We start from the raw sequence: 26,376 nt of genomic DNA, 5'->3' as shown, positions 1-26,376 counted from the left end.
TACCTCCCGATTTTTCGTATTTTGAAGGTTGTGTCTTCAATATTCCACCAAAATGGCTGAAATTTGGTATTTAGTCTTCAATGTGATATAAAACTTTTCGCCAGAAATATGTCTGTACAGGTCCACGCTTTCATATTGCCCCCTTTCTGACTAAAATTCGTCGGTATAGGTCCACGTTTCGATATAGCCCCCATAAAACGATTTTCGTAATACTGAAGATTGTGACGTCAATATCCAACCGAAATGGCTGAAATTCGTTATTTCGTCTTCCAAGAGTTATAAAATATTGCAGAAGAGTATTATCTGCATAGGTCCACGTCTTCCTATATCCCCATAGAAGCGTACTTCTTGATTTTCGGTATTTTTTAAGTTTTAGCCACATTCTCTTACCGAAATATAGGAAATTTGGTATTTAGTCTTCTTTGAGTCTAAAAACTTTCCGCCAGAAATTTATCGGTATAGATAGACATTGTTTTACCGAAATTGCTGAAATTTAGTATTAAGTCTTCTTCATACACGAAAGGAAACTAATTATTCCGTTTTACTTCAATACAACTTGTGGTGGAGGGTATGACAAGGTATGACAACTTAACACCGTTGTTACTTGTTTTGTGATAAAACGAGTTTCTATCTAATCAGATTGTCTCTACGACCATCTTAACCATATATGCATTTGCATAGTATCCGCTGTCTAATTATGACCGATTCGGCTATTCCCTTGTTGAACTTTTGTGGGAGAAGTACCGGAAGTAGTGGACCACCAATATGGTCCATCTTCGAACTTAAACTAAGTTTGAAAAAAATCTCGAATGCCAAATTTTTGACCTGATTGGTGGCTTCGTTCGAGAGTTATCGTGCGCACCAGCCAGCCGACACTCTTTAGCCCAATGACTGAGGGTATAAAAATGGGACTTTAAAATAAAAAAGTCCGTCGTAGTCCATGTTTTTGGTGCGGCTCTTAAAACTTTTTGCCTGAAAACACTTTTGTAGATTAAAGTCATTTCCAAATCTTTTGTAGTAATTAATTCTCTAAAATCTAATCTCATTCTGATTCTATGGTAAAAAAGTGACTTGCATAGTTTATTCATTCAATATTAGCTGTGATAAATGTAAAAAGATATTTCCCGGTTTGCCGGGAAATATGATTTTCTTTCCGTAACCAAAAAACCGAGAATTCCCGAGAACTCCCGGTGCGGGATTTCCCTACCCAAAATCCTACCTCTCGCGTATATTCACATAGAATATATAAGCAACCAATGGCTTATCCTAATTACGTAATTAAAGTTAAAAGTACTAAAAATACGCAATTTTACAAAGTTTTTTTTTTTTCAAATATATAGTCACAATAAATATTTCAAAAGATGTTTATATTGAGCGCACAACATATATCTTTTACCTAGATATATGGTTTATTTTGAAACTCATAGTGGAATTTTGTATAGAATTTTTCTTCTTTTGACACTTTTCACGTAGAACCAAGTTTCATGTTACGTTCATGCATTAAATCGAAAAAGCGGAAATTTTTTTTATCAAAAAAATTGGAAATATTTTCATGTTTTTTTTTTCAGCAAAATTGATACTGATATTTTCATGGTACATATTGTAAATCGACATTTCATTTCTTTGGTGACCCATAGTGCAATTTGACGAAGATTATTTTTGTCCTTGACGTCAGCTCTCTAAATTTATGTTTTGTGGGACAGTTTTAAACAATCTCAGATAAAGTCCGACTTTATACCTAAAACGTGTTTTTCATTTTTAGAGTTTCCTGACGTTTAGATATGATTTACGCATTTGGTGCGTTCTGATAATTTTATGAACAATAATTTTGTAGAATATTTGAATTTGATATGATCGCATTTTAATGAAGTTTTTGAATGATTTTCAAAAAAGGACCAAAATACCCTTTTGATGAACCGCATGAATATTCAAGAATATTTCCTATATGCTCCTTAGTAAAAATGCCAAAGACACTATATACCTAAAATGCAAGGATTACAAAATATCTTAACTTAACTATTTCGAAAAAAACTAGAAATGGGCGGAACTTGCCCAGCCTACTTTGGTTACTTTCCGACGTAAACTTTTAAAACGCCGATAAACGTGTCTCATATTTTTAGCTCTACTTTCATCAGCTACTCGGTTTTTCCCATCATTTTGAAAAAAAAGTTGTTTGGGTATCAAAGTTTTTTGTTGAAGAAGTTGTTGAAAAATAACTTCGGCGGAGAATATCCATAAACAAGAAACCAATCTGTGCAGAGAATCGAAACTACAGTCTATCCTGTTTTATTCCTTTGGCAAACAATGTTACATATTCTCCACTAATAAATTACATAGTTGTTTTAGATTATTAAAGCAACAACAATGGGATTAGGACAGACTAATAAAATATTCCTGATGAGGATAAAGTTCTTAGTCGATCTAGCCATTTCCATCTGTCCGTCTGTTGTATGTAATCTTATTATACTATGTTTCCATTTACGAAATCCACTCAGTTTCAACTATCAATTAAATTGCTCAATCGTCAAATGAAATCCAATCGATTTCAGATGAGTTTTCATTTGACGTATGCACAAATGAATTGACAGATGAAATCGAGTGGATTTCGTAAATGTAAACATAGCATTAGCGTATTAGTATTTGAACGCTACGTTTTTGCACCCGACTATCTTTCGGCCTATATTTTGGCCCATTGGCCAAAAATAAAAAATTAATGTCAAATTTTTGGTACAAAATCTGGCAACTTTGACAGCTAAGACAGTCATTTTAAAACTATATTAGTTCTTGTTTCATTCGAAGAATAACTTGAAACAATTGACTAATATTTTCTGTAATGAATACAACTTTCATTTTAAGTGGAAGTAAATATATTAAAAATATCGCAAAATTAATACGTATTGTAAAATATTATAGTGGATTTTGAAGTACCAGGTAATAGCTTATTTGTTTAAAAAAAATAGCCTATTACGTGTTGTGGAATTCCAGTTCCATTTTAGTTCAAATTATTTTACTGTGGAGGGTATAAAAATTCTTATTTTTATAATTCCTATTTTTTATATTCCTATTTGATATAGACTACCAAATAAATATAAGGTAAATATTATTTCTAAGATTTATACTTAATTAATAGAAGATATTAGATCTATAAGCATAATTGGACAGTAAGTACCCTTTAAAACATTCTTTTGTCTAAATTCGGTATTATTTTAAAGAATTTTTGTAAAGAACAAAATAAATGTTTTGAGTTTTGTTTTATATTATTCGATGGGGTCGCAAAGAGTGTCTTAAATCAAAATCATATTGTTGTGCAAAATTTCTTTCAGATATCTTAAGAATTCAATGAGTTACAGCAGACAATGTTTACGAACCGATAATAAGTATTAAATCAAGCTTGCTCTATAAAAATTATGGATTATGCAGTTATATTATTTTTTTGTATGATATTAATTTCATGTTTTGAGTTATGACCCTCTTTGACTAAATTAGCGATATAATTTTGCATTTGCTAAGAAGATGGCAACGCGAACATAAAACCAAAATCAAAACACTTATTCAGTTTTAGCATTTAATATTTATATTTTATTAAACATAAATCATAACAATGAATTATTACTTTCAGTATTTCGATAAGCGTTTTAGCCGTCGCATGCGACTCTTTGGCGCCGTGTTGTTCAATATTAAAACTGTGAGTACCCGTAAAAATTATGGCAAAATATAAAAAGTATAATTTTTAATGATTTGTCTTTTTATTAAAGCTTTTATGGCTACCAATTGCTGTTTATGTCCCTGCATTGACATTGAGTCAGGGTAAGTACAAATAACAAAAGGATCTGTTTAATTTGGCGACAGATAAACAACCTCAGCCTATGACTTTACAAATAATTAATACCACGTGTTTATTTTACAAATAAAACGAATTTTCGTAGGCGACAAAAATGCATTTAGAGCCCTTAAGTCAGGAAAATTGGATTAATCAGTGGAAATCATCCTGCATTGCAGGTTTAACCAATACCAGTCACTATTTTCGATATTTATCGTTTTTACCAGCCTTTTTAGTTGCTTAGGGTGGGACTTTGTATAGCACATTTATAGGGCATGGACGTCCCAACTACAAAAAAATTATGGTTATCAGAGCCACATGGAATACCTTCGGTAAGAAGTTCTAAAAGATCCCCGAAAAGCCATCGACTTGTTTAATTTTGAACTATTTTGAAGAATGTATCCGAAGGAGTTGTTCGGATCAAATCGGATATTAAATTCATAAGTTACCATGCTATGGGTTCGATTCCCGTCCAGGCAATATCAAATTTTGAACGGTGTCAAAATACCCCTCAGTAATTTTTGGCTACATTTCCTGAGTATTCCAGCCATGTAAAACTTCTCTACAAGTGCTGTCTTAAGACACGCTGTTCGGACTCGGTGATAAACAGTAGGTCCCGTACCTTGATCTAATATGAATAGTGGTGCACTCATTGATATGATAAAAGTTTCCCTTGTCCCTTTGTCAGTTTTCCTAGTTTTGGTTGATTATCTTAAGAAGCTAAATTAGGACCACTAGATCTACGGTTGGGAAAAATTCCAAAACTACTTTCACACGTCGCACTAAAAATGTTTGAACATTATGTATTTAGGGGCTTTCAAAATTTTGGTTGTATGAACCCACACAAATTTTGATTAGGATAAAAGTTCAAAAATTTTGCGGAAAAGTTACTTAAAGGAATGGACCGACATAGACCAATGGGGGTGCCATAGGGGGTTTTTAAACCCTTCAGGCTGCCCCTGAAACAACTTTTAACATCGTAATTGAGGCAGCGAATTCAAGTTGCTTCAACAAACATCAAAGTGATTCAATAGCAGGTCTTAAAGTGAACATATCAAAAATTTTGGGTGGGAGGTACGGGATGGAGTGGACAAATATAGTACATATTCGAACCTGATCTATATCTGGTAGATATTATGAGAATGTGTAAAGTATGGACCAAATCGGTCACTCCCATCAAGAGTTATCGCGCGCACAATTTTTCCGTATATTTTTGAACTTTTGTGGGGTAGGTACCTAAAGGAGTGGACCGATATGGCTTATCTACGAAATTAAAGTAAGTTTGGAAACAATATTACGAAGGCCAAATTTTGGCCGGAATCGGCATTTCCGTTCGAGAATTATCTTGCGCTTTCAGCCATAAACATGGTGTCATAGGGTTTGGTTTTCCACTTTCAGGCATTTTTTCAGGAAGCATGGACTTGCCCCTGAGGAAACTTGTACCTTCGTATAGGAGACAGCGAATACAAGATGTTACAACAAAAGCCAAGGCGATTCGAGAGCAGGTCCTAAACTGAACTTTTCCGAAATTATGTGTGGGAGGTACTCGAAGGAGTTAACCGATTGAGTCCATATTGGAACCTCATCTAGGTCTGGTAGAAATTTTATAATGTGCAAAGTATGGACCAAATCGGTTACTTCCTTCAAGAGTTATCGTTCGCACAAATTTTCCGAACATTTTCGAACTTTTGTGGGGGAGGTACCGGAAGGAGTGGACCGATATAATCCATTTTAGAACTTGAACTAAGTTTGGACAAAATATTACGAAAGCCAAATTTTGGACCGAATCGGCAGATCCGTTCGAGAGTTATCTTGCGCTCCAACCACTACACACGTTGTCATAGGGTTTTTTGTAACTTTCAGGCTATTTTTTTAGGAAGTATGGACTTGCCCCTAATGAAACTTACAGCGTCATATAGAGGACGGCGAATACAACTTGCGTAAATAAAAATCAAAGCGATTTGAGGACAGATCCTAAACTGAACTTTTCCGAAATTTTGTGTGGGAGGTACCCGAAGGAGTGGACCGATTGAGTCCATATTGGAACCTCATCTAAGTTTTGTAGAAATAAAACGATGTGCAAAGTATGGACCAAAATGGTTATTCCCTACAAGAGTTATCGTGCGCACAAGTTTTGCGAAAATTTTTGAACATTTGTGGGGGAGGTACCTGAAGGAGTGGACCTATATGGCCCATCTTCGAACTTAAATCGAATATGGACAAAATATTTCGATACCCAAAATTTGAACCGAATCGATTGATCCGTTCGAGAGTTATCGTGCGCACCAGCCAGACAGACTAACAGACAGACAGACAGACGGACGGACATTGCTAGATCTACACGCAGAGAAAAAAATATGTTTGATCCAACAATATTCCAAGAGCAAAATATGTATTGTTAACATATTGTTGGATTCCTCATGTAGTATTGTAAATCCAAAAATAGTTTGTGTCAACTGAACAATATTTCTCTCTTTTCTTCGAAAATTTGTTTCTCTTCTCTCGCTATTCGATGCCGTGTTGAAAAAACAATTTTGGTGAGTTGTGGTGTGTTTGTATGACATGCTGCCTTTACCTTTGTTTTTGTGTGTATGTACTTGTGAGACTCTTGTTTTTATTTGTTTCTGTTTTGTTTCATTCTTCTTTTCTTTTCATGTTTGTTATGGTGTTTAATTATTCCTTATGTTGTGGTGGCTGCTTGTGGCTTTTGTTTGTCTTTGTTTTCAACTAAAGTAGCAAACCATGTATTGCGTTCATCAATGGTCGTAATATTATACGCGATATTTACATCAAAGTTGTGTGGAAAGTGTATATGAGAAGTATATACACTCAAATCAAAAAATTTAGTATCTGGTTTTCAGGGCTGACAATATGTTTTGTAAAAAATTTAGATTATGATTGTTCCTACAATCGGTATTGTTAACGATTTTTACAATATTGCGGAAATTCGAAAGTTGTTTTTGTTTTCTATGTTCGGAACAAAAGATGGTATTTTTGGATTTGGATTACAATATTTGAACAAAACAAATACATTTTTGGAACCAAAACAGATATTTTTGTTCCAACAAAACCGAAAAATATTTTTTCTCTGCGTGTACTCAAAATTGTCTGAAACACATTTCGTACAAACATACTTGGGGTCTAAAACCATTATTTCGATGAGGCACATTTTTGGTCGTATCAAAGTGTAAATACCCTCTTTAGCCTAAAGGCTGAGGGTATAAAAACTATCTATCGATATTGGATTTAAAATAAAAGAATTGGTACTATCGTTAGTGCTATCGTTTTTTTGCAAGCTCTACCGATAAGTATAATCTTCGAACTTCGAACTACCCAGTATCCAGTTCGAAAGTTGTCGTGCGCACCAGCCAATACATGTGGTGGCTGTCGAGGTTTTTAAAGCTTTAAAAACTTGTACCGTCGTTCTGGGGGAGCGAACACAAGTTGTTGCAAAAACAAAAATCATACCGTCGCACAGTGCAAAATATGAGCACTTTAGCGGAACTTTACTAATAACTTTTAAAGGAAAAGGTGTAGATTCCTAAAATTTTGCACCAATTTTTCTTATATTTGGGCCACATAGACCCGCGGTTTCCTGCAACGCTCATGTACAAAATATTTTAATATAGGTTCGCGCTTTGGAATAGCCCCCACATTCCGGGTTCCCTCATATTGGGTATTTTAAAGGTTAAAGACAAAAATTGCAGCCGATTTCGATGCAAATGTAAATTTTAAGATGTTAGCGATTAAAAACCTCCTCACACAAAAGCTGTCAACATAGGTCCACTTCTGGGTGAAGCCCCACAACCATACACATCTACTAAGGAGTAAAATGTCAATATTTTTTGTTTTCATTTGTATCTATAATGTTTATTGGTCGATTCAGCAGGTCTGCTCCATTAATTTTGTTAATAATGTCCTTCAGAACAAGTTCAGGTCTGCGCTGCATTAAAATTTTTAACGTATTTTGGTATTTGCACCGCAGCATCTAAAAATGTTGCACTATATGTAAATCACCAACATTTAGAGGTCAAAACTATGAAAAATTGCGAGAGGTTTCTTAATTTTACAGAATTTATCATTGTTAGAATTAGTGAGTCCATTTCTTCAAAACACAGTCAACAATGGCGTTCATTGTCGCATTTACCTTCCACTTTTGGAAAATGCAACTGAATGAAATTTCCGAAGTCTTTTTAGAAAATCTTGAATATCTCCAAAGACCGCGCGATGCCGCAGCAGTTTTATAGCTTTGCGAACAGAGGAGAATCCAATCTTTCAGATTATATATATATTAAGACGTGAATGTACGGAACTCACTTTTGAAATGTCCACGGATAATAAAAAATTATAATTTTGACAACTTAAAAAAATTACATCTTTCCGACTAAAATTGCACAAAGACAATAAGGGCTTTTTTGCATTTTTTTAAAGTGTAAAATATCATAATTGTTTTGTAAAATATTAAGAAAAATAAATCATGGCATACTGACTTACCATTAGTCCGCGCCACTCCATTTTTTTAATGAATCAAAAATACATTTCTTACAAAAAAGTGCAACTTTAAGTGCATTTTTAAGTCATTTCGTGGAGTAATTCGGCAAACTGAGTATGGACCATTTGTAGTGGGGTACTAAGCTAACGAACTCAATAAAAGTTTTATTAATTTCATGTACTTTGAAAATCCCTTAAAGTTCCACTTCCACTGCGCACCAGCCAGACAGTCTGTCGGTCTGTCTGGCTGGCTGGTGCGCACGATAACTCTCGAACGGATCAATCGATTCGGTTCAAATTTTGGGTATCGAAATATTTTGTCCAGATTCGATTTAAGTTCGAAGATGGGCCATATAGGTCCACTCCTTCAGGTACCTCCCCCACAAATGTTCAAAAATTGTCTCAAAACTTGTGCGCACGATAACTCTTGCGGGGAATAACCGATTTGGTCCATACTTTGCACATCGTGTAATTTCTACCAAACTTAGATTAGGTTCCAATATGGACTCAATCGGTCCACTCTATCGGGAACCTCCCACACAAAATTTCGGAAAAGTTCAGTTTAGGACCTGGTCTTGAATCGCTTTGATTTTTGTTTACGCAATTTGTATTCGCTGTCCTCTATACGACGCTGTAAGTTTCATTAGGGGCAAGTCCATACTTCCTGAGAAAATAGCCTGAAAGTTACAAAAAACCCTATGACACCGTGTATAGTAGTTGCAGCGCAAGATAACTCTCGAACGGATCTGCCGACTCGGTCCAAAATTTGGCTTTCGTAATATTTTGTCCAAACTTAGTTCAAGTTCAAAGATGGATTATATCGGTCCACTCATTCCGGTACCTCCCCCACAAAAGTTCGAAAATATTCGAAAAAATTGTGGGCACGATAACTCTTGATGGGAGTGACCGATTTTGTCCATACTTTACACATTCTCATAATATCTACCAGATATAGATCAGGTTCGAATATGAACTATATTTGTCCACTCCATCCCGTACCTCCCACACAAAATTTTGGATAAGTTCACTTTAAGACCTGCTATTGAATCACTCTGACTTCTGTTGAAGCAACTTACGTTCGCGGCCTCAATTACGATGGTAAAAGTTGTTTCAGGGGCAAGTCCATACTTCTTGAGAAAACAGCCCGAAGGGTGTAAAAACCCCCTATGGCACCCCCATGGTCTATGTCGGTCCATTCCTTTAAGTACCTTTTCAGCAAAATTTTTGAACTTTAATCCTAATCAACATTTTTGTCGGTTCATGCGAGACCAAAATTTTGAAACCCCCTAAATACATAATTTTATTGTGAAAAAAGTGTTTCAATTTGCACAGGGTGAGAGTATATCTCTGTCGGCAAAGCCGACTGATACTTTTTTACTTGTTTTTAGTGTTTTTGGTAATGCCAATTCGATCATATACTTAAATTTGACCTAAGGTTTTAGTCATGATGCGCACCAGTGCCCACCTCGGGAATATTTTTCCAAAGTAGTTCATGGGTTTAAGATTATTCAGTATTAAAATCATCTGCCATCTAGTGCCAGACAATAAATGGTGGGCCGCTGACTAAAGCTGCCCTAGAATAGGATTTCTATGGATATATTAGCGTATAACTCTGTTATCTGACCACGTACATCAACATAATTGGTTTCAGTGGCAAGATGAAGAAATCTTCTTCCAAATTTGTCTTACGTTGGCGGTACGTGCCTTCCAGGAAGAACGCTATAAGATCTATATTAAAAATTTTACCAATTTTCAGAAAAAATTTTGATTTTTTTAATCCGCTGAATTTGTTGGATTTTATGTTGTTTTGGAGATTGTTTTGTTTCCCCAAGCCTATTTTTGCATCATAAGATAATCGAGACCTTTGTTCATGTCAATTTGTATTAACAGCATAAAACAATTCTTACCGTATACCCCTTCCAGAGGGGAAAAGGGGGAGAATGTAACGCTCGTGCTTTCTTAAAACACTCTTCGCAGCAGGCCAAAGCTGTAAGCAGCGCATTAGCTTGATATTTACACGGGAAATATTTTTGGCCACTTTCTCCACACAAGTGGATCCACTGTGCGTCGGGGGTTTTCAAGGATTCGGGCAATTTTCCTAGGAAGTATGGATTTGCCCCTTTAAAAACTTGTACCGTCGTACGGAGCGAATGCAAGTTGTTGCAAAAAAACTCAAACCGATTTTAAAACAGGGAGGGAGGTATCCGAACGAGTGGACCAATATAGTCCATATTCGAACCTGATCTATGTCTGGTAGAAATATTACGATGGGCAAATCGGTTGCAGAAGATGTTAGAGAAAAGTTTTGAACTTTTGTGGGGGAGAGAACAGATTGCGTGCTCCGTATGAAAGCGTATATACCATCTCAGCCTAAAGGCTGAGGGTATAATTACCAAAATAAATTTTCTCGTTACCTAACTTGGCTCCAAAACTCTTTTTATTTGATTGTTTTGTTGTTGCTATTCGTGTTACTTTTCCATATACGATTTTTAGGTCTAGGTCTAATATCTGATGTCTTTGGAGGTCTGAAGCCTCTCATTGTACAGAAGACCTCTACTGAACAGTATTCTATAGAAGATATCTGTAAAATCTATTATTCAATAAAATACCTCATTGTAGTACTTCTTTTCTATAGACTACTTCTTTGTAGATCTTCTATTCCATAGAAGATGTGATGTTTTGGAGGTATACTCAATATAATAAAACCATCTGTGAAGGTCTCACATTCTATTGAAGACCACGGCAAAGGCATTATTTTCTATAAAAAAAAAAAACAATTTTTACTAAAAGACTGCTGTTTTTTTCAATTAATTTATCGATATTAAGTGGCCAGCGTGGTTCACACCTGGGTTCAATTCCCGGGACAGACAGCAACATTTTCAAAGGTTTCAAAAATACCACTGAGTATTTTAAAAACTTCACTACAAAAATTATGTATTTAGAAGTGCTTTTACTATTCCACTGAAGTTCATTGTGGAAGTCTGTTATTCACCAAAAGACCTCTTTGTAGGTCTTCTAATGTATAGAAGACTTATTTGAGTTAGCTGGTCTCTCATTCCAAAGGTTTCATATCCTGGTTTCATATCTGTAAAAGATCTCTGTGGAGCTATTCTAATATTTAATATCAGATTCTATGGAAGACATCGTGGTTTTCTTACCGCTTGGAATCCTAATTACCATTTACAGAAATGTAGATTAAAACTTCAAAAATACCTGAAATCGGGCAGTGTGGTTATATGTTTGCTATTTGTGGTGCAGACGTTTTTGGATGACTGTGAGAGGGCTGTAAAATTATTTAGAACGAAAATGTTGAGACTAACCACCGAAAAAAGTCGATAATAAATTCAAAATACCTGAATACCCTGATTAAAAAATATGAAACGATGTATGTCAAGAAATTGACCACTAGGAATCCTAAACGTTAAATTACAATTACCTCAGTCGGCAAAATTAAATAAAATGCTCAAAATACCCAAAAGCGGGAGGTACCGCTATATACCGAAAATGAGAAGGTGCCGTTATATGGGGCCCATACCTAAACAATTACTGCAAATTTACAGGTAGTTCCGCCAAAATTCTGAAAATTCTCAAAATATCCAAAATCGGGAGGGCTATACCAATACGCCGATATATCCCATCTTCGAACTTGACTTGTCTATAAAACAAAGATATGCAGGTGCAAAAAATATAACTTAATTATTGTGGACGCTACAGTGATTACAGCAGACGGACATGGCTTAATCGACTCAGAATTTTCTTCTGATTAAGAATATACATTTTTAGTCGAGAATGTTTATTTCAATGCGCTACAAACTGATAAAACCAACTTAATATACCCTTCATACTGTGATGGAGGGTAGCGATCTTTAAAAACATTTAAAGATTATGTCTATTTTAAGGTGAATCACTTACCAGGATGGGCTTGAAAGTCTATCCGTTATGTAAGTTGACATCGATACATGGCTACTGAGTGGATCGACTCTATTTGGAATTACGAGGAGAACTAGAATAGTTTGCGTCCTAGGCAACAGGTACTGTTGCCAGACGCCATTTAACATTTTTTTGGAAAGTTTGACAGTTTTTGGCCTAAACTTACACAGGACAGTTTGACAGACGATCATATGTTATGTTGTTTGCAGTGACTTGATTGAGACACCTCCAAAATATAGTCTTTAAACACTTCAACAGCATCTTCTGGCGACGAAAATCATTGACCACGCCTTTTTTTCTTGATGTTCGGGAATCAAATGAAGTCATTGGGTCCAAAGGCAGGGTTGTGTGGCGGATGACCCATCAATTCCATTTGTCCGGCCATGATGCAGAACGATTCGACTTCTCATGTTCATTTGTAATGTGGTTTTTTCGTCGGCTGGGGTACGTTCAGTCTCCATTAGGACCCACTAAACCTTACGATATTAGAAGACTAGTATTCTCCCTTTCCTGGGGGTTGAATCGGGTCCTTTATTGATTAAATACTAGTTTACAATCTACTTGTATTTAAATGCGATAGAAAGTGAATTCAATGGGAATATATTAGGATTAATCGTTGAAGTGAATATGGTTTATGAAGTCTTGCACGAGGTTTGAATTTGTGGGTTCTTCTCTAGGCGGTTCGTCGGAAGTTTTTGGGCTCTAACGGCTCGCTAACAATTTGCAGATATTGTAGAACACGATGTATTTGGCGTTCGGTTGTAGATTCTCGCTGATACGATGGATTCGGTATTCGGTTGCAGATGATCGGAAACACGATGTAGTCGATGTTCGGCTGTAGATCTTCGGGAACACGATGTAGTCGATGTTCGGCTGTAGATCTTCGGCTGTAGATGTTCAGGAACACGATGAGTTCGGTTGTGGATGATCGGTGATATGATGGACTCGGTATTCTGCCGCAGATGATCAGGAACACGTGGGCGTTCAGTTGTGGATGATCGGTGATACGATGAATTCGGTATTCGGCTGCAGATGGCCGGGAACACGATGTATTTGGAGTTCGGATGTAGACGATCGGTGATGCGATGGATTCGGTATTCGGCTGCCGATGACCGGGAACACGGTGTGTGGGCCTCGGGTGTAGAAGTTTGGGAACACGATGTAGTCGGTATTGGTCTAGTGCTACGGTCTAAATACGGAATAGCTGACACGAAGGCCCTGTAGAAATGCTGACAAGAAGGCCCAGTGGAACAGCTGACCCGAAGGCCAAGTGGAATAGCTGACTCGAAACCCCGGGTAGCCCTCAAAAACGTATTTCCAACGCTGTAACAACGAGGTGTAAGTCGGCGGTTTTAGAACAGTATTTTGTTCAAACCCGTGTAACTAACTCCCTGCAGTAGTAAGCTCGCAATTTCTCAACCATGAGAAATGAGAATTATTAGTCGAAGGCACTGACGACGGTTGTTTAAAAGTTACACTGAAATGCAATTCTCCCTTGCACTACATGTTATCTCAGAGCGGGTGAGTAGCAAAGATGTAGTGTGTGATGCTTATTGGATGGCTGGTTTGTATGGTAAGGGTTGTTGTTGTTTTATGTACATAATCATTTTTTTTAACGTTACACGTTTTTCGAACTTCTCCGGAGACTTCAGGCAAACCAGTTGTACCACTCAGAATTAACCGTCCTACGTTGCTCAAACCGTAAAGTCGACACATGGTCAGTTTTGCCGAAGAAACAGGCAACCTTTGCTTCGAAGTGCTTCTTTCATGAACAACTTTCGTAGGATTTGGCTCACCTTCCTAGATCCACTGTTGTTTTGTTTTGGGCTCATATGCATAGATCCAAGATTCGTCTGTGACGATCTTATATGCACCGCGATCGTATTTATTCACAATTTCTTTGCACCAATTGACAAGAGCCTTTTTTTGAGCTATTTTCAAATTTTGCTGCATCTAACGAGAAAACCCAAGTTTTGCGGCCAGGTATTCATGCAATATCATATGTTAGTTGGTGGAAGAAATACCCAAGGATGCCTCTGTCTCACGGTATATGACATAGTGATCTTGCATTATCCGTTCACGCACAGCTTATTTTTTTCTAGCACAAGGTCCGTTTTTGGAATGCCCTCACCACCTTCGTTTTTTAGCTAGCGTCGGCCACGATTGAATTCATTAAACCAGTTTTTCATAGTGCTATAGGATGGTCCTTTATCGAGATACAAAGATTTAATTTGATCGGTGCACTCTTGCCGTGAGTATCTAGGTCGAAAATTGTGACAAATGGTTGAATGAAAATGTTCACAAGTAAATTCCATTTTCTGCAACTGTCCTGAGTACGTTAAGGGTAAAAACTGTCAAACTTTCCAAAAAAGTGGCGTCTGAAACACTACGTTTTGCCTAGGTCGCAAACTTTGCTAATTCCCCTCATAATCTACTTTAGAGTGTAGATTTTGTAAGAATCTCAGATACAACTCCATCTTTTCCTAATGGAGATTCATTTTTAGATCACTTCTTAGTAAGTACAAATTTGGTTGATCCAGTGTCACGAAATTTTCATATAAATACACTACCTACGTTTTCAGATCATTTTCCCCTCAAATTACATTTAAAGTTATCTTCCCTATCAATACTCCTAAATCCACCAAGATATTATACGTCATATAAAAATACTAATTGGAACACCTTCCGAGATGATGTAAGGGATGAGTTACTGATAAATTTTCCCAATCCAAACATAAATCTTTCTAACTCTGAAATTGATAATTATATCGAAAATTTATCTGATGTTATAAGTTGCAACCAGACCCGACATGCTGAATGCATTAATGTAAACAAAAGGGTCGTAGTTTCAGATTCCATAAAAGCTCTTTTTAAATTAAAATATTCCTGGCAGAAGGAATTGAAAAGATTATATAACAGGAATTCCAATAGATTGGATGCAACTTATCGTTTGTTATCAAAACAAGTCCAATTATTAAATATTATCATCAAACGGCAAGTCGAAATTGAACAGTCTAGATTATTTTCCGAAAAGCTTAAGAAAATAAAACCGGGACCTAGGGCACATAAAGCAGTATATAATATCATCGGTTACAAAAGAAAAGCAAATATTAATAGATTATCCGAGAATGGAATTATTATAGAAGATAATTCAGTAGCATGCGAATGTTTAAAACAATACTTTGGTAATGTGTATAATCATTTGCCTACAAGTGAAACCATTAGCGAAATGGAGAATGTTGTCAGTAGTTATGTAGCCAATGAGTCTAACATATTTACTTTTAATGTTACTGAAACATCGCTTAATAATATGGGAAACCTTAGATTAACAACAATGGATGAAATTGCCGGCATTTGCAAGGACATAAATAATAAGAAATCCTGTGGGCTAGACAATGTATCCAATTTTATAATTAAAAAGCTCCCTGCTAAAGCTGTAGAATATATAACTATTATATTTAATAATTGTCTGAACAACTCATATTTTCCAGATAAATGGAAAATTTCTAAAATAGTCCCTGTGGTGAAAAAGCCAAACAATTTGACATTAACAATTTAAGACCCATTTCTCTACTATCCAATTTAGGAAAGTTACTCGAGCGAATTGTTCGTATTAAGATGGATCATGGGATTAGTACATCATATATCCCAGAACTTCAATTCGGTTTTATAGCAGGTCATTCTACGACGGACGCTCTTCTGAAATTTCAAAACGATATTGTTTGTAAACTGCGAGAACGGAAATGTACGGTAGCTCTCTCACTGGATGTCGAAAAGGCTTTTGATCACACATCACACATAGGAATATTGTATAAGATGGTTCAAATTCGCTTCGATCCATTTGTTATTAAATTATTTTACAGTTTTTTCTCAAATAGAAAGTTTTGCGTGCAATTTCATCAAGTAACATCTGGGTTAGGGGACGTTAAATGTGGCGTTCCTCAGGGATCTATCTTGGCGCCACACTTATATAGTATATTTATGTATGATTTCCCTCATATAGATACAGATTCTTGTGGGATTCTATATGCTGATGATTCTCTTCTATATGCTCACGATGAGTCACCCCACACAGCATTGTGCAAAGTGAAACATCACTTAGAAAAAGTTTCAAGGTTTTACCATGATTGGGGCATCAAAATTAATCCTTCTAAAACCGAGGCCATATGCATAAGGAACGCTTCCGGGAAATGCAAAAGAACTGTGGTTCCCGAAAGTAAATCTTTAAAATTATCTCTAAATGGGGTTGATATTAATGTAGGAAAAACTATGAAATATTTAGGCATTACATTTAATAATTTATTGAAATTTAATAAACATGCCAGGCAGGTTTTAGGAAGGGCATATAATATACTTGGGTCTTTTTCTAAAATATTGGCAAATAAAGATCTTCCAACTAAGACCAAATTACTGTTGTATAAAACAAGTATAAGACCAGTTTTTATGTATGCTTTTCCGATATGGTTTAACATATCCCCTGTAGTTATCGGTGAAATTGAAATTTTGGAACGAAAAGTTCTTAGACACTGTATTGGGAAATATTTTGAATCAAACAATAAACGCTATTCTAATAGGGTAATTTATGGGGAATCCAAAATTACACCTGTTGGTTTATATATTTGTGACATTATTTCAAAATTTATTCAGCGAATTCGCGATCATGAAAACAGCTACATATCTCTCATCTATGACACACAAAAACACTATAGCTGGTCTAATACAAATTATTTGTCTCCAATTGGATATATAAATGAAATGCCTCCGAACTTTGACATTAATGTCAATATTCGGTATGCATTTTACGAAAAAGCTTTATCTGGTACACACAGGGGGTAACATGCAGGCTGTTTATTTTGATATATATTTCCTTTGATTTTTTATACCCTACACCACTATGTGGGGAGGGTATTATAAGTTGGTTTTGGCCAAAAAGTTTGTAACGCATCGAAATAATGGTCGTAGACCCATACTTATATACACTCCACGTCAGTAGAATAGAACACCTAAATTTTTGTTAATGTTAGCTTATTTATCCCAAAACGAATGAATCTGCGTTTTCAATCTTGTGGGGATGTAAAGTCGATAATGTTCCATATCAAACACAGAAAAAATTATGTTTCTAGTTCTTCGCGAAATGATTTTCTGATCATTTTTCCGATAGTACTATGAAAAATAGGCATTTATTTTTGGTCATCAGGATAGAACAGTCACTTTATTTTCGCGAATTTTTGAGATATTACAGCCGAATTTTCTTTTAGTCGATAAAGCAAGGCTTTCTAATCATTTTTCACCAAAGAAAACCTATAAATTATTCCGCGGACACCGAAATAACAGCGTTAAAGGGTTTAAATTGACAGATATTGGAAACATCTCGGAATATCAATAGGAGTCGCGCAATTATGTCATATTTCTTCACAATAAGATAGAATATGACACAGACAACCTCGACGGATACAATCGAGTGCCTCGGATGCTGATAAGATGGAATATTTTCAAAATATTTATGAAAAAGGTCAAAATTTCTTAAAAAACCATGATGATTTGTTCAATAAAATGATTTTTCCGCGAACATGTCTGCCATTTAATGGTTTAGAAATGTGCCCCAGATTTAGAGGAAAATAATCTGATATGAAAATAACCGCTATTTAATACACTGAGGGAAATTTTAGCACATTTTTCAAATTGAACACACCCTTTGGATTTTGAATTTTATATGTGTTCTTATTTCGGTGTCCGCGACTGTTCTTAACAGTGTTATGCTCCAATATAAATGGACCAGTTTATGCTGTCCATACCGGATTTTACGAATTAGTAGTTTTTTTAACTGAAATCGCAAATGTAAAAGCCCCGTTTTTGCGGGAAAACACAGTCATGGAAATTGAGGTTTTAGGTTTCGTATGTTGTTTTATAAGGGAATAAAATTTCCCTCAGTGTATTAAAATAACGGTTGTTTTCGTATCAGATTATCTTCCTTCAAATCTGGAGAATATTTCCAAACTTTTGAACGGCAGACTTGTTCGCGGAAAATCCATTTTATTGAACAAATCATCATGGTTTTTTTAAGAAATTTTGACCTTTTTCATAAATATTTTGAAAATATTCCATCTTATCAGCATCCGAAGCACTCGATTGTATCCGTCGAGGTTGTCTGTATCATATTCTATCTTGTTGTGAAGAAATATGACATAATTGCGCGACTCCTATTGATATTCCGAGATGTTTCCAATATCTGTCAATTTAAACCCTTTAACACTGTTATTTCGGTGTCCGCGGAATAATTTATAGGTTTTCTTTGGTGAAAAATGATAGAAAGCCTTGATTTATCGACTGAAAGAAAATTCGGCTTTAATATCTCAAAAATTCGCGAAAATAAAGTGACTGTTCTATCCTGATGACCAAAAATAAATGCCTATTTTTCATAGTACTATCGGAAAAATGATCAGAAAATCATTTCGAGAAGAACTAGAAACATAATTTTTTCTGTGTTTGATATGGAACATTATCGACTTTACATCCCCACAAGATTGAAAACGCAGATTCATTCGTTTTGGGATAAATAAGCTAACATTAACAAAAATGTAGGTGTTCTATTCTACTGACGTGGAGTGTATATCAAAATGAATGTCTCGACGGGCTGAGTCGATCTGGCTATGTGTGTCCGTCCGTCTGTCCGTCTGTCCATCTAAACCTTGTAATCACGCTACAGGCCGCAATTTTGATCGGATCGTCACGAAATTTTGGATGTTGATGAAGGTCCCGGAGGGGAAGAAGCCTATTGATTTTGGTGATGGTCGGATAATATTTAGGGGTCGGAAGGGGCAAAAAACTTAGGTGGATAAAAAGACAACGTTTTTTTTCCAAAGTCAATATCTCAGCTTCTATATGGGGTATACCAAAAGCAAAACCTGACAATGAAAGCAGAAAATATCACCTTTCTAATGATGTAAAGTAGGTGCTCGTAGGTGATCAAACAACGAAGATATCGCAATAGTAGCAAATAAAACCCCAATTTTCATTTTAATTTTATTGACAAATATCACAGCATTGGTTGAAAATTTTCCAAAACCAAAGTCTGACTATGAAAGTAGAAGATCCCGTCTTTACAATGATGCAAACTAGGTCGGTGTAGGTAACCAAATAACGGAGATATCGCAATGGTCGGTAATACATCCCATTTTTCTATTTTTTTGGAAATCACGCTACAGGTCGCAATATTGATCGGATCGTCACGAAAATTTCAGGGTTAATGGGGGTCTTACAGATGAAGAATCATATTGATTTTGGTGATGGTCGGATAATATTTAGGGGTCGGAATGGGCAAACACTTATTTGGAGAAAAGTCAACATTTTATTTCAAAGCCAATATCTCTGTTTCTTTAAGAGGTATATCAAAAGCAAAACATGGAAAGGAAAGTAGAAAATATCACCTTTACAACGGTGTAAAGCAGGTTGTCGTAGTTTGTCAAATAGCAAAGATATGGCAATAGCCGATAATGCATCCCATTTTCCGATTTTTTTGTAATCACGCTATAGGTCGCAATTTTGATCGGATGGTCATGAAATTTTGGGGGTTAATGGGGGTCCCAAAAAGAAAGAAGCCTATTGATTTTGATCATGGTCGGATAATATTCAGGGGTCGGAATGGGCAAACACTTATTTGGAGAAAAGTCAACATTTTATTTCAAAGCCAATATCTCTGTTTCTTTAAGAGGTATATCAAAAGCAAAACCTGGCAAGGAAAGTAGAAAATATCACCTTTAAAGTAGGTTGTCGTAGCTGCTCAAACAACAGAGATATCGCAATAGTCGGTAATGCATCTCATTTCACATTTGTTTGTAATCACGCTACAGGTCGCAATTTTAATCGGATCGTCACGAATTTTTTGGGAGTTGATGCGGGTCCCACATAGGAAGAAGCCTATTGAAGGTGATCAAACAAGGGAGATACCACAATAGTCGGTAATGCATCCAATTCTTCCATTTTTTTTTCAATCAAGCTACAGGTCGTAATTTTGATCGGATGGTCACGAAATTTTGGTTGCTTATGGGGGTCCCAGAGACAGAGAGGCATATTATTTTTGGTGGTAGTCGGTTTATATTCCCTAAAAGAAATGTTTACCAGTGAAAAGCTTATGCACAGGAATAGTGGTGTAGGGTATCACATGGTCGGCCCCGTCCCGACTATAGCCTTGGCTCACTTGTTTTAGTTTAGTTTTTTTTATTTTAGTTTGTAAGTTTAATTAAGTTTTAACACTTAAAACATTGTATTCCCGGGAGCAAGGAATTTTAAATTACGTCATGATTCACATATGTACTTTTTACTTATTCAGTAAAAGCACGGTGCTGTATACACAATCTTAAGTTTTACATAATTTTATAACAACTCTATCTTATTATAACGTTTGTAAAAAAAGGCCCAATAAATTTAATCTTAATCTTAATCTACTTTAGAGTGAATGATTTAAAATGTCGAGGTTGTCTACTAGGGATAGATGGGTTGACTTTCTACTAAACAGAATTTTACGTTAAACCGTCTTAAAATCTATGAATCTTAATCTAATGATTTTCGAATTTCCTACTAAGGACTTTCCATAGTACACCATTGTGTCTGAATGCATTACTTGGCGATGAAAAACCAAAATTAAAAATTCAGCAAGTAAAAAAGTATCAGTCGGCTTTGCCGACAGAGATATACCCTCAGCCTATGTGAATTGAAACGTTCGTCGACGGTCAGATCGAATGTGACATTTGAACTTGCCGACGAAAATATGGATAAGGATTAAAGTTCAAAAGTGTTGCAGAGGAGGTACTTAAAGAAATGGACCGACATAGTCCATTATAGAAGTGGATCTTATCTTGGGAGTCATATATTTTTATAGATAGGATAGCGCGCCCACTTATCATTTTAGTGGGTCATCGTATACTTTTTTGGACCAGATGCCAGGAAGCATGGACTTGTCCACGGACATCATAATATCGCTGTAAACAGGAATACAACGAACATCATAGGTATACATTTCCAAAGGATCTTCGAAAAGACATAAAACTTCACTTAGACCCAAATGTTGAACTTTTGTGGAGGAGGTACCCTAATGTAACTACATTTTAGAAGATAAACAACATTTGGACAACATATTAGGAGATCCAAAGTTTGGATCAAATTAGTTCAAGAAATATCGTGCATACCATTTAAGTTGAATTTTTTAAAATATTCGGGGAAGTACCGGAGGTTGTGGACCAGTATTGCCTATCTTCGAACTGAAACTATGACAAAATATGACGAAGGCCAAAGTTTGGACCAAATTCGTTAGTTCGAGAGTTTTCGTGCTCTCCAGCCACCACACATGGTGGATTTTTACAACTTTCGTGCTATTTGCAATCAAAGAGTATTTTGTGTGGGAGGTATCCGAAGGATTGGTAGAAGTCTGGTAGAAATTTCACGATGTGCAAAGTATGGACCAAATCGGTGACTCCCTTTAGGAGTTATCCTGCGCACACATTTTCCGGACATTTTCGAACTTAAACTAAGTTTGGAGAAAATATTACAAAAGCCAAATTTTGGACCAAATCGGTTCATTCTTTCGAGAGTTATCGTGCGGACGGACATTGCTAAATCGACTCCAAATTGTGTGAAACGGATTTCGTCCAAATATACTTGGGGTCTAAAAACATTATTTCGATGAGGCACATTTTGCACGTATGAAAGTGTATATACCCTCGTTAGCATAAATGCTGAGGGTATAATTATTGAATGCGAAAATGAAATGCTTAAATTTTGCTTCTGTCTACCTTAGACTTGGCCATTGATGCCATGGACGTTAGGGTAATATATTGTTACGAATGTAACTGATAGGTTTAAGTTAGTTTAGTTTAATTTCCGTTAATTTAAAAATTTGAATTGTAACGTAAAGTTTGTATTACGCAGTTACTTTATTTAAGCAACAACAATTATCATGTAGAATTATCTTCATTATTCTAGATGTTCTTTACCTTTCATTAATGTGCTTTTATTTTGTTTTGCCATAGTCATGTAATTATTGTTTAGTTTGTCACTTCTTTTCTTACACTTATTTGTTGTTGTAATTACGTCATTGATCATCCCCCATGTATGTATGTGAGTATGGTTGTTCGCTTAGTGCGAATGTGCGTCTGTGTGTTCGTTGTACAGATTCGAGGTGTTGCCATATGCTCTAGATATTTCTCGAACAGGGAGACTTTGGGATATAAATGCACTGGAACTGGCAATGACGAGTAGTTGTGTTTTGAGCGTTGAACTGAACAGATCGGTAAAAGAATAGCTGCGTGCTAACTAGAGACAAGCTGCGTGCTTAGTAATTAAAGTCGGTTACGATTAAGTGTAATAAAGTAAATAAAGCATTGTAGAAACGTAATCTAAAACGAACCCTGTTTTATTTGGTACAAATCGTACTGGGAAATAAAACAACGTCTACACGGACATTAGTTAAATCTAATTCCGTAACAATATGTATATCGGAGAATGGATGGCTATTGTTAGCGGACATAAATTGTTGTTACTGACCCAATAAATCCTAATTAATCTATTCTTTTCTCAAAAATTTCTTTCACAGTCAGCGGTATCAGCCTACACACAATTGTGCCCATTGTCATAGTCATCTGTACCTTTTACACCACGGTGGTAAGTGCTGTACAAATAAATTTACACAACAAACCTTTATTATAATGTAAGATAAATTTTTAGGGTGGTATTCGCGGTGTTGTCTGGACTGATGTTATACAGAGTTTTGTTATGTTTGGATCCATGTTTGTGCTGATCATCAAAGGAACAATCGACGTAGGTGGACTTGGTGTGGTGTGGCAAAGGAATATGGATGGAGGTAGACTTAATTTTCCAGAGTAAGTTGGTAATTTTTGAAATAACCTCCGAATCGAAATAAATCGTACAATATTTCTTCAGAATTACCCTAGATCCCACGGTGCGCATGGGCATATTGCCGGTTTTCATTGGCGGCACTTTCTTTAAGTTGCAGAATACATCGATAAATCAACCCACCATACAAAGATTCATGTCTCTACCGGATTTGAAGAAAATTAAGCAGACTTTGTGGACCTTTTCGATTGGTTTGACTTTATTGTATTGCCTGTGTATTTATGTGGGTCTGTTGGCTTTTGCCACATTTCATGAATGTGATCCCATTTCCACGGGGGTAAGTTATTATAATATGAAAAAGGAAAATGATCTGAAATACTAATGAGTTTTTCTTATAGCTCTGCAATTCACGTGACCAATTGGTTCCGGTGTTGGTAATGAATGTCTTGGGTGAATTTCCTGGTATGCCGGGAGTTTTTGTTTCTGGTGTCTTCAGTGCAGCCTTAAGTTCTTTGTCAACCTATTTAAATTCTTTGGCAGCAGTTGTTTTGGAAGATTTCATTAAACCATTTTCAAGGCGGGACATAAGTGAGCGTACCACAGGTTTTATTATGCGCACAGTTGTAGTGGTGTGTGGTCTTAGTTCAATAGGCTTGGTTTATGTTGTCGAAAAACTGGGTATGGTGTTGCAATTATCGGCCACACTGCAGTCCATTGTCTATGGACCGATGTTGGGTATTTTTACCGTGGGTATGCTGATGCCATGGTTGAATGAAAAGGTATGGAACCAGCACATAATGTCACAAAATTGAATAATTAATCATATTTTTGCAGAGTGTCCTGGCTGGCAGCATCTGCTCCTTTTTAAGCATGGCTTGGATTTGTGTCAATGCCCAGATTGCCAATGTTACAGGCTCCTTTCGCCACCCAAAGTTACCAGTTTCGGTGGAGGGTTGTGATTATGACTTCGATATGTCAAAATATTTGAATTCATCTTCGGAATAGTAAGTGCACTTATAACGCAATTTGTATCCCCCCCTTATGAATATCTCCCAATTCGTTTTTAGTTTGCCATCCCATGGTACTTCCATTTATCACATCTCCTTCTTGTGGTACACCGGTTTGGGTGCCTGTTTGGTAATGATAGCCTCAAATGTGGCCAGCCTGTTCTTTGGCCTCAATGATATTTCCAAAATGGATGAGAAACTTGTATCACCGTTTATTGTTAAGTTTATAAGGAAGAATACCTATTGCGAAGTAAAGGTGGAAAAAGATTTGCCATTGAAGGACGTCCAGTAAAAGCAGTTTAAATGTGAAATTAAACGTATACTATATGTCTATTCAATATATTATGGTTAGGTTAAAATTGGGAAATAAATCACCGTTGAAATAAAGTATAAATTATTTGTTTTATCATTAGGCCTTTGGGAAAGCTATCAGGCCTTCATCGAAAGAAGTATAGGAAGTAACACTACAGCGTGGTAACAAAGACTAAAGACGACTGAAAACTACTTGTATAAAGGAGGGGCTTTAAATATTGGGAAGTTTCATCAGCCTAATCGCGGGAAGTAATGGCTTCCCTTGCAACAACAAAATTATGATCAAGATCACGATGACAAGCATGGATACCCCAAATGCCTAAATTATCTAATTTAATCTTAAAAATAGGTTCAGATATGTGAAAGGTACCACCTACGGGGCTATATCAATGTGTCTACCTATCTTTACAATTTTTGGTGGAAATGTTTTATAACTGCAAACTATGGGTAGTACCGTCAAACAATGTAGCTAAGACCCTCAAAATACCGAAAATCTGGAGGACACGTTCTATGGGAGCTATAACAAAACATGGTCCCATGTTGGCGATTTTTGGTAAAGAAGTTTCGTGGCCACTAAAAACTTCAAATGTCAAATTACAGCTATTTCGGTGAAACATTGTAGCTAAAATTCTCAAAATACCGAAAATCAGGAGGTACCGTTATATGGGGGCTATACCAAAATATGGACCTACGTTGACAATTTTTGGTGGAGAAGTTTTTTGAACACCGAGAACCTCAAATGTCAAATTACAGCTAGTTCGGTGAAACATTGTAGCTAAAATTCTCAAAATACCGAAAATCAGGAGGTACCGTTATATGGGGGCTATACCAAAACATGGACCTATGTTGACGATTTTAAGTGGAGAAGTTTCATGACCACTGGCAACCTTAAATGTCAGATTATAGCTAGTTCGGTTAAAAATTGTAGCTAAAAATTCTCAAAATACCGAAAATCGGTAGGTACCGTTATATGGGGGCTATACCAAAACGTGGACCGATGTAGCTCATCATCGAACTTGACCTGCCTGCAACAAAAAGACGCATCTTCCCAAATTTTCAGCGTCCTTTTCCATTTTTGTGGATGCTAGAGGGATTACCACAGACGGACGAACGGACGGACATTGGGGTTATGACTTTTTGAAAGTTTTTCTCAAAAATGATATCCTGTAGTGAGAATGAATGAACTTTTGCCTATTAATGCCTAAAATAACATTCATTTCATTGTGTTGTAAACAAGGTTCCGCACAAAACACTTTCAATTTTTATTTTTTTTGAAAAAATTCAGTGAAATGAAGAAAAAATTTTTTATCTTTGTGTTTATTTCAGCTTGAGTCATATTTTGTTGTAATTCAATTGTTTGAATAACAACAACATATTTTAAAGTGGATATGAAATCGATTAGTTGCGGGCGTAGGGTAGGGAATACTATCCCAGCAAAATAAATTGGAAGCAGTGCAATGTAGACTACTTCTATCACGGCATGTTTTGATGCAGTTCAAACGGAGTCATGAAAAAGAATCACATCCATTTGCAGTTAAAATGCAGTGCCAAGGGTCAGTTAAAATGCAGTGCCAAAGGGTTAGTTAAAATGCAGTGCTATGGAGTGCATCTTTCAGTAGTCACGCTTTTGTAAAAATCATGAGTGAAAATGCATAATTGGATGCACTTCCAGATTACTTGTACATATAATTTAACTGCATCTTTGGAGGCAAACATTTTGCTGGGATAGTTTCAGTTGTCACCAAACAACTTCATCAGTTCCCTTTTTCGCCGACTCTGTATCGATAAACAGGTCAATAAAGTCATCTAGCAAATTAAATAAAATGAGAAATTTGCTGTATGGCCCTAAAGCTGTTTACCCTACAATTTGAGTCGAACTAAAGAATTTCATATCCACCACTGTTTTTATGTCGTCTTTGCTTCGCAAAGAATACGAACATAGGGATGTTGCTTCAATAAGCGGGAGTA

General features: G+C 36.1%; 1 protein-coding gene across 1 annotated transcript in view; it reads left to right on the top strand.

Moving 5' to 3' along the window:
* Positions 1–24,490, top strand: part of LOC141402434 (sodium-coupled monocarboxylate transporter 1-like) — a 150,895-nt gene extending 126,405 nt beyond the window's left edge. The window contains exons 4-11 of the mRNA XM_073983778.1: positions 3,620–3,685; positions 3,756–3,807; positions 22,830–22,897; positions 22,961–23,115; positions 23,177–23,426; positions 23,488–23,868; positions 23,924–24,093; positions 24,157–24,490. Coding sequence (XP_073839879.1) covers positions 3,620–3,685; positions 3,756–3,807; positions 22,830–22,897; positions 22,961–23,115; positions 23,177–23,426; positions 23,488–23,868; positions 23,924–24,093; positions 24,157–24,388 — 1,374 coding nt within the window. The 3' untranslated portion in view covers positions 24,389–24,490. The remainder of the gene's footprint in view (positions 1–3,619; positions 3,686–3,755; positions 3,808–22,829; positions 22,898–22,960; positions 23,116–23,176; positions 23,427–23,487; positions 23,869–23,923; positions 24,094–24,156) is intronic.
* Positions 24,491–26,376: the final 1,886 nt, after the last annotated feature.

The sequence above is a fragment of the Musca autumnalis genome, unplaced genomic scaffold (genome assembly GCF_047663935.1).
Source record: "Musca autumnalis isolate F117 unplaced genomic scaffold, ASM4766393v1 scaffold_1, whole genome shotgun sequence".
In the NCBI taxonomy this organism is placed as follows: domain Eukaryota; kingdom Metazoa; phylum Arthropoda; class Insecta; order Diptera; family Muscidae; genus Musca; species Musca autumnalis.
Note: the sequence above shows the minus strand (reverse complement) of the source record. Positions and strands in the feature narration are given on the sequence as shown.